This window comes from Camelina sativa, chromosome 17 (assembly GCF_000633955.1).
Source record: "Camelina sativa cultivar DH55 chromosome 17, Cs, whole genome shotgun sequence".
NCBI lineage: Eukaryota > Viridiplantae > Streptophyta > Magnoliopsida > Brassicales > Brassicaceae > Camelina > Camelina sativa.
In genome coordinates, this window is record NC_025701.1 from 2,840,832 (window position 1) to 2,850,752 (window position 9,921).

At 32.4% G+C, this 9,921-nt stretch overlaps 2 protein-coding genes across 2 annotated transcripts; both read right to left on the reverse strand.

Moving 5' to 3' along the window:
• On the reverse strand, positions 4,001-5,902 carry LOC104759103. The gene is made up of 2 exons (XM_010482073.1): positions 5,724-5,902; positions 4,001-5,641 (listed from the first exon to the last, which is right to left on the reverse strand). Exon 2 carries the CDS (start codon positions 5,231-5,233, stop codon positions 4,001-4,003), a length of 1,233 nt encoding a protein of 410 aa, XP_010480375.1. The 5' UTR covers positions 5,234-5,641; positions 5,724-5,902.
• Positions 7,204-9,180, reverse strand: LOC104754880 (ran-binding protein 1 homolog a). Its single transcript, XM_010477165.1, has 4 exons — positions 8,915-9,180; positions 8,618-8,769; positions 8,383-8,508; positions 7,204-7,852 (listed from the first exon to the last, which is right to left on the reverse strand). Exons 1-4 carry the CDS (start codon positions 9,067-9,069, stop codon positions 7,605-7,607), a joined length of 681 nt encoding a protein of 226 aa, XP_010475467.1. The 5' UTR covers positions 9,070-9,180; the 3' UTR covers positions 7,204-7,604.

The following is a 9,921-nucleotide window of genomic DNA, read 5'->3' on the forward strand; positions in this document are numbered from 1 at the left end:
AAAAAAAAAAAAAAAAAACGCGGCACAAGTGGTTGCCAGTTTCGACGTAGTCTCTTATGAAGCTGCCACGAAGATAACTAATAATATAATCTATATATACATTTTTGGAGATTTAGCTAATAAATCCTAGAGTTAGAATCTATTTACAAGTATGCTATTAGCATTAACTATTAATTTATTTTTTCATTTAATTTATTAATATTAAATTTCAATTTTTAAAAACAAGATTTCTCATCTTAATAAAATTTCCAAAACAATAGGAATCACTCCTTTTAACATCTATATTAACATTTTTGAAGTACATTTTGGTTTATACCCTTTAAGTTTTACTTATTTAATTTTTTTTTACAACATTAACCCCTAAAACAATTTCATAAATAACATTGCAGAGAAACTCAAATACTAAATTTTCTTGAATTGACCAATATTTGTTACATTTATTGTCATAAAATCTTAACAAACATCTATACATTCCAATTTTTCCAAAAACAATTCTACCCATTAAAGTTTAAACCCATTAAATCTCCACAACTATTTTTATGGATGCTAGAATCTCTCAAATTTAAATGATATACAACAGATTTTCCATAACAAAATTTTACAATCTGTATAATTATATCTATTAATAAATTTCCTAAACCGAAAATCCAATTATAAAATGTCACATTAAATATGTTGAAAACCTCCCATATAATTTGATTTATTTTTTATTTTTTGAGAAATTACCAAAAAAATTGAAATTCTATTAATTATCATTAACTATATATACTGACATGGAAAAATTATAAACTTTAAAAATATGCTAATTTGGTAAAACAATTAACATAATTAAACTTGATAAAAAAACTTATTTTGATTTTTTTTTTTTACGCAACAACTTATTTTGATTTTGGTGAGACGGGTTGGCATTAATCCCATATAGGGAGTTAAGTGATTCTTTTTTAAACACTTTTAGATGTGTACCAAGAAATAAATGTATTATTAGACTATACATATACCACACGGGTTAAAACCTTGAAAACACTACAAAATCCTATACTTTGAATACTTATATCAAATACCTGTAAAATTTTATATTTTTAAAATTAATAAAACAATAATAAAATAACAAATAAATACAATATAAACTTAAAAATTTTAAAGTTAAAAATATTATCCCGCGGTGTACCGCGGGTTAAATCCTAGTACTTATGTACATTTGAACTTTATTTTAAACAATATAGATTTCATGAAGGACCAAAAATATAAAATAAGACTAAAAGTAATGTTAACAAAATAAATAAGGATAGAAGGGTTTTGGAGTTAGTTCTCGTAGGATCAATAGAATTAACCCATCAGAAAATCGTTTCTATTATTTGGTATATTTTTGCTCTAATATGTAGTTTGTCGACTAAAACAACCATTGAGCTACCACTGGCTGGTCCATTAGCCAAATTCCTACATTCGTAGGAAGCGGGACTCGATCTCTGATGTGATGGTGCTTTCTACAAATGGATTTACTTCCTGCCACTGCACTAATGTCACTTCACTATATTTGACACATTTTATGTCAACAAAATCTTAATTTTTTCTCCAAATTTGAATATTATGAAATTATTCATTTCATATTTCATAATATATTAAAAATGATATTTTATCTAAAACAATCTAAGTGTGCTTAAAATTAGCACTGCAACCAAGTTATTGTTATTTTCCTTAAAGTATAAATTTTAGATAAGAGTAGACAAAAGTGAAAACAGAAAAAAATTTCTTCTTTTAGGGTTACATATCACTTATATATAAAAGTATAAGTAACCTGTCATAATTTTAGTGGATTCTTTTTTTTTCTGTTCATCTAAATGACTGTTGTAAAAATAGTTGATATGTTTGTGTATCTATCCAGTTAAAAAGGGTATCATAAAATCCAAGCATCATTAATTTTTATGTACTAAAAAAATATGGTGTTATTGGAAACTTTTTTTTTTTTTGTTTATTTCCGGTTAGAAAATTGTCTATATGTTTGTATTTATCCATTTAAACACATGTTATTCAATTATAAATTTAATAAGTTTAAAAGCTAAGCATACTTCATTGTTATGCGCAGTCTTATTGGATATGATATTTATAAATTACTAGAAACTGGTTATGTGGTTATGCTAAGCTAGAATGTAAGAATTCATATTTTATTTTCATAATTAACTTCTCTTGCTTTGTTGATTTATATTTTTTAATTATAGATGACATTGAAGACAACTTTGATGATGAAGTTGAAGGTAATACATTTTTTTAAGATAGTTACTTAAGAATAGAGATGACATTATGACATTATGACATTATGAGATGTAATTATGACATAAAAATGTTGAGATTTTTTCAAATGTTATTTGCTTAATTTTACAAATTGAAATAATTTAGGGAATTGATTATATATTGTGCAATTAGTTTCTATGCAAGTTTGGTAACTAATTTATTGGGATATTGATGTTGATCGCCGCATACGGTGCGTCACATTAATTTTGTCACATCGTGTTATTGTTTCAATGTTATTTGCCTAATTTTACATTTTGAAATAATTTAGGCAATCGCTTATATACTCTGCAATAAGTTTCTATGCCAGTTTGGTAACTATTTTTCCGGCACACTGATTTTGTTTATTTGTTTTTATTTTGCAGAGATTTTGGTGGATAATTTTAAGGAACAGTTTTGCAAATATAGCCGCTAAAGTGGGACAATTTATTTAAATTGAGTTTGTTTGCCTTTTTATTTTTTGAAACTACTTTTATGGGATATTGACATAGTCAAAAGATGTTTGTTATTTAGGAAGGGTGTATTCAAACTAGGCCTGGGCATAAAAACCGTACCCGAATATCCAATCCGGAACCCGACCCGAAAAACCGGGTTCGGGTTGGGTTCGGGTTTGCCTATAAAACCCTATTGGGTTCTATTTTCTAATATTCGTGGGTTCGGATTAGGGTCGGGTAATACCCGGTACCCGTTTGGATACCCAATAAACCCGAACATATAAACATATTTATAATATTTATCATTAATATAATGCAATTACTCTAAAGTTATGATTATAATTTTGAATATTTCATTTAGTTTTATACCTAAATATCAAAAATAATCAAAATATCTAAAATATATTGTCACATAAGTCAAACTTTAACTAAATTTATTTAAATTTAATTAATTTTAATTATATTTTTTCGGGTACCCGGTAGTTCGGGTACTAATTGGGTTCTGAAAATTGTAACCCAAACCGACCCGAACCCGGTACTACCCGAACCGAACCGAACCCAAACATAGTAAAATACCCGAATGGGTTCTATTTTTCATTACCCATTAATCCGAACTCGAACGGGTAATACCCGAACCCAAACGGGTAACCCGAATGCCCAGCCCTAATTCAAACAATAATTTTGGAGGATTTGATGGAATTTAGGAAATTTAGAATTTTGATAGATTTTAGGGAACTTGATATGATTTATAGTAAAAAATTTTCAAATCCCACCTAAAATCATAAGATTTGGATTTATGTATTTTTAACTAAACAAATCCTCTCAAATCCTCCAGAATCCCTGAAACTTATTAAAATCCAAATCCACAAACTGTTTTGAATAACAGTGGATTTTAAAGTAGATTTTAAAATCATCAGTTCAATAACAATGAATTTCAGGATAATTTTTAAAATTCATGATTATATAACATAAGATTTGTAACTTTTACACAAATTACTTAAAATGTCAAGTTGAATATATCCTCCCTAAATGTGGCAAGATTTTTTTTTAAGTTTATATTGTATTGAATGCAGTGGCATAGATCGTTAATAAGTGAAAAAACAGGATTCATTTTATAAAATTGTTTACTAATAAACGAAAAAGCTCATGAGAAAAGCTCATGAGAGATGTAATATAATTTTATAAAAATGAGAAAAGAAATTCGCAAAGTCCGAATAAATAAGTCTTTTGGACATTTTTTTTTTTTTTTTTTTTTTAAAAAANCCATATGCTTCATTCCATTAGAATAGAACACCACATACAAGGTAAGAGACAAAATTTAAATAACAACAAAGGTAGGCAATCACCAAAGCCAAAATAACAAAGGTACATAAGTAGATAGGGGTCATCGAGATTGTAGTCTTGAGAGCTATGAACCAATTCCTATGAAAGATTATGGAGCCTGTGAGGTCAAGCAATATCGGTGTAACTTCCAAAGACAAGTCGGTGGAAGAGAAGTTGGCCGCTGACTTCGATTGAAGACTAAGCGACGTTAAAGAAGCCAAGGTTGGGAACCTCATCGGGGTGAGGATGTCTACTCGAAGTAGAGCCTTAGCAGAGGTGTGAGCAGGGTTGCAAATGCTCTGGTTGAGGATAAAAGGAGCGATGGACAGGGTAACTGGGTACTGTGTGCAACTCGGGCAGAAAAGGTGGTAACCCCCACTCCATGGAGTTGGGATCATAATGCCACTGATCTTTAGAGTTTTGGGAGGGAACTTCACAAAGTTAAAAAATTGCAGTTTAGAGTTCTTAGTAGGCAAGCGAGATGGTGAAGGGAGCGTGAAGATACATCGGTAATCACAGCGCCTTATGGTCTGGATCATAATGCCGAGTTCATTCAGGCATTTGCCTTCAAGAGCCGAATCAAAGGGTAGAACTAAAAGCAGGTTCCCTAAAGAAAGCCTTAACCAATCTAGCAACAATGGTGATTTACTTTCCAAATGCAGTCTTCGAACAAATGGTTCCATAAATCTACACACTAATTGCCTAGGGTGGGAAGGATTTGAGTTACGAGCAAACCTGGATAAAAGCATATGAGGAACAATTGCGACATCTAATGGTAACGGGCTCCAAAACCTTAGTGGGCCGAGATTTGTTGGGCCCAACAATGGGAAACCTAGTTTCTCAAGCGGGTGTATCGTACGGATCATGCGGCGGCCAGGTTGGGCGGATGTCGGATTCAGGGTCTCAGTCATCTCCGGTGAAGAGAGGGATGGTGGTTGGAGGTTGAGAATGGAGCTTGAGGTAACAGAATGGAGCTTAAGATCTCCGGTACAGGAACTCGATGCCAGAGTGGGAGAGCCGTCGTGTGCCATCGACATCCTCACCAGGTTCAGCGTAATCGATGGTTCAAGAAGGTCTACTTCCGCCATCTCTGAAGTCTGATATGAGGTCTCCTCTTGGTGGATCATAGTTCCAGATCTGATAATAGTTGGGTCATCAGATACCATCTCCGGGAAAGAGTCTTTTTGCATGTAGGAGCAGGGAAACTCCGGCCAGCAGCTGTTCTCTTCGGAATTCAGATCGGTGATTGAGGTTAGGTGAGTGGGAGGGGATATAAAGGGATTAAAGGGGAAATAGAACTTAACTAAAACTAAAACTAGAACAACAACAAGACAAAGAGAGCGAGAACGGAGAGAGAGGAGTTGGGTTAAGTCCCGACGCAGGCAAAGAAAAGCTTCGCCGGCGCCAGAAGAGAGAAACGAAAGGGGTTCCTCGATTATCACGCCTGGGAGAGAATTAACCGAGTTATTTTAGTCTTTTGGACATAAAATCAAGATTTAATTATAAAAAGGGAGAATTTTATTGAGACTACCAACTGTAGATTCCCAAAAACTACTGTAGAATCATGCCATTCAAGGTCTTAGGTTAATTTCAAAGGTCTGGAAAATGTGAAACACCAACGATTAAAAGCCATTATTTTTTCAGTAAAAAAAAAGTAAAGTAGCAAGAAAGGATGAATACCATTAGTTTATAGAGAGGTCGAGTTTCTTATAGCTTTGTGTTGTTTGTTTGATGGTTTCCAATAATCTGAACAATTTGGAAACATAAACTGTTAAAATTCATTGTGAAAGACTGAATATTAGTAGAGTACATGCTTACAGCTTGTCCGTTGATTTGTACAGTAATTTAAAAGTCGTATGAATCCAATCTACAAAAAAAAAAGTAAAAAAAAATATCAGCGAATTACCACAGAAAACAAAAATTAGGTAATGAAAATATATAAACGTTTGATAAAGTCTGCATATGCTAATAACGTTAACAAATGGTCAGCTAATAAATAACTTGTGTTTGAGTGAAACAGAACTCATCTAGGAGAGCGAGGAAAATAGCTTCTCCTAATTTGTTTAGAATCTGGTATATTAATTACCATGCAGTTCACAAAGCAGAGAAATAAGGTGAGATACGAAGAAACAGAACATTACATATAAAAGATGAATTAAATAGAAGATGAAACAGTTTAACTTTAAAATCGTGGGATGGTTTTATAATGAACGTGGAGATTGTGTGATATTGAGGAAATCAGGATCAGAGCGTAGAAAATACTTCTTCTGTATCATAAAGGATGATGTTTTAGTATTTTTTCTTGTATCACAAACAATGATTTTCTATATATTTTTATCAATTAATGCTAAGAAATTGTAAATTTCAAAAATCATTAAATGAGAATTTAAAATTTTGATGAAATACTATTGATTAATAATTATAAAATATGTTATTATAAATAAATAATACACTTATTGCTAAAAATTAAATGTTTTTCTTAATTCATGTAAAAATTTTAAAACATCATGTATTATGATACAGAAGAAGTACATAATAATAAAAAAATAAAATCTGTCTTTTTTAAAAAGTTATCTTTCGATTGCATAGTTTTTTGTTTAGTTCATTTATTTAAAACTAAAAAAAATGACATGGCAGAAAATGATTGGACAGATGACTTATACTTTATATGATAAGAATGTTCTACATATTGCAGTATATAAAAATATTACTCCATCCGTTTTTTATTACTTATCATTTTAAAGATAAATTTTTATTTTATAATAATTGTTGTTTTAGATTTCTAATGGAAATATTTGGCAAAAATTACAATACTATCCAATTTTATTAATGTTTTGACCAATAAAAAAATTAGAAAATATATTAAAAAGGAATAAAACATAAAATTCAATGGTTTTCTTTATCTGTATGAAACAACATTCAACGACAAGTAATAAAAAAGAATATTTTCAGGATACTTTTTAATTAAACTAAATATTGAGGACTCAATTGTAAAAGTTTAGAATGATAAATATTGAAGAAAATACGTTTGTAACCAATATAACATGTGATGAACAACAAACTGAGGACGTAGTAAATTTGAGATACTGCTAATTTGCGTTGTCGCATCTACTTGCAAGAGAGCCAAGTAGATTTTGGTAATGACCATAAGAAATTTCAAAAAAGAAACACAAAATCACATGCATTCAAATTTGGAAAGAAAATAAAATGGGGACTTCTGATTCTTGTCCATGAACAAAACACTTCTCTATCCTCAAAATAAGACCATCCAAAATGGATTCATAAACTTAAAACAATGAAACCAATGTACTCTTTCAGGTAACCAACTTAAAATATTCTCTCGAATCTCCCATATCACCCCGACGCTTTCGACTCAAAAAACTATAGACCCAAAACGACTCAGCAAAACCCGACCCCAAGCAATCCCCCAACCACTTGATATGACTCGACAACAGATGTATAGATAGATAGTGCCAAGACGATGACTCCTGATGCATCAAAACAATTTTGAGGCTAAATTACCTCGCCAGGAATTTGGCAGCGTAAATACTGATGCAAATCTTAAGTGGAGGGACCAGTTTCTTCGGGTTTCTTTTCTTCACCAGATTTCTCCACCTCACTCTTTTTGGTTTCCTCTACTTCAGACTTCACCTTCTCCACAGGTTTCTCTTCGGTTTTCTCCTCTGTCTTTTTCTCTTCCACAGTCAGTTTCTCAAGAAGACCAGCGGCGTCAGAGGCATCTTTGCTCTCTTCTTTCTCTTCTTCAGATTCAGCAACTTCCTTGAACTTTTGCATAAATGTTTTGCAATCTGACAAGAAAAATAAGACTTGGTTACTCATTGAGTCTAAACACATATTTGACCACCTCAAGATCAATATCTCTTTATATAATGTTAGCACAATCTAGCAGTCAAAGTACTCATTTCGACAATTCCTGAACACAATAAGGCAATGTGGAGTTAATAGCGATTTTCAAAACTTGGTAAACGGGGTGCCATATTCAGCGGAAACTGAAAAGCCACAGCCCCAAAGTACTCAATGATGAAAGATCTAAGGATCTCCAAGTACAAGTAGCCATATAACAAAGATAACTCCATGACCCTTAAGTAATCTAAGCCATAAATTCTATCAAAGCTGTACTGAAACTAAATAAGGCAAGGCAGAATCAACATGGAGACAGGGCCATGAAATAAACTAGATAATCGAAGGAGAAGGCTAGTATAAGATATGGCATATTTCAGTCTAATCTACATCTCCGTAAGAAAATTAACTCCATTACGTGACAAGATCCAATCTAACAATGAAAAAAAGAAAATGCAAAATGTATCACAAAACTCACTCTCGATTGAAGCAAATCGGATGCAGAAAAGCTCATCCTTGAGTTCCCCATCAGCAAAGTCACGAGCGTGCCATACACAAGACTTTTCATTTCCAACGTGTTCCTGAACAGTCATGCCCGATTTAACTGCATAAACAGCAAAGGCCGGAAGATACATCAGTAAAAAATTAGAGTAACCCAAATACGGATCCAGATGAAACTCAATAAAAAGCATCCTAAACAGAATAAATTTTACCCAAGTGGTTAGCACAGATCTTCAGAGTTTTCGATTGCCTCATAACGAGACGAATCTTGCCAGTGTTCTTATGCTTTAAGAGCTTCACAGTACCAGCTCCTCTCTCCTTCCACTGATTCGCATCCTTATCGAACCGATACAGCTTCGATTTCCTTTCGATTCACAAACAAACCAAAAAAAATCAGTCAAACATCTCTAACATCACCAAAAAGCTAAACCCTATAGAATCGATCAGATCCAGTTGACCTAGATCACACAGAAAAAAATTTTAAGAGAGCAATTGAGAAATAGACTTACAGATCGAGGACGGCGTCTTCGTCTTCCTCGCCGGTAGTGACGGCAACCTCCTCAAGCCTAACGATCGGAGCAACCTGAGCTCCGGTGTCCTCATCCTCGTTAGCTCCTGCCTCTTCCTCGTCTCTGTGCTCGTGCTCGGGTTCGTTGGTCGCCATAGTTATCTACCGAGATTTGCTCGTCGATTCAGTTGTTCGTTCGTTACGGTGCGGCGTATGCGACAGAGAGAGAGAGAATTTGGGGGTTTTGTAACACAAGAGAAAACGGAAAAGGCATTTTTATAACCGCGTTGAATTGAAGCTACCAGTGGGCCGATTTCTTATAGATAATATATATGGCCCATATAAAGGCATTTTTATAACTGCGTTGAAGTGAAGCTACTAATGGGCCGATTTCTTATAAATATATGGCCCATATAAGACCCATTTATCCAGTTCTTGATTTAAAAGCAATAACATATATATACAAAATGAGAAAATACAATTCTTAATTTTTGCACTTGACATAACTTTTTTTTTTTTTTTTTTTTCTTTTACAGCGCACTGAGTTGATAAAAAAAAACTTTATTTCTATTTGAAAAGAAAGATAAATTTCTGTAAATAAATTTTTTAAAAGGATATATTTTCAAAATTTCAAATCAAAATTTGAATGTTTATATAAGGATATTTTTATATTGGATTTTTCCACAAATAATACAGACATACTTTGACTAAAATCGCTGCAGAACACCAAACAATTCAAATATGAGACCTTAATAGTGGACCTTAAAAAGATATATTGCCTTATATTATATGTTTAAAATTGTGACAAATATACAGCAAGTATTTTCCTTTTTTAATGCACATGTAATTGTTATTCGTTGAACAGCAGAGTCAAATGTATTTTAGATTTTTTCCTATTTTATGAACCGTCGATGGAATCATTTTTTACTTGGCGTACCGTCGATGGGAGTTTGAAACAACAAAACATAGAGAACATCTTAAAGTTAGGTTATAATCTTTTGTAAGGGC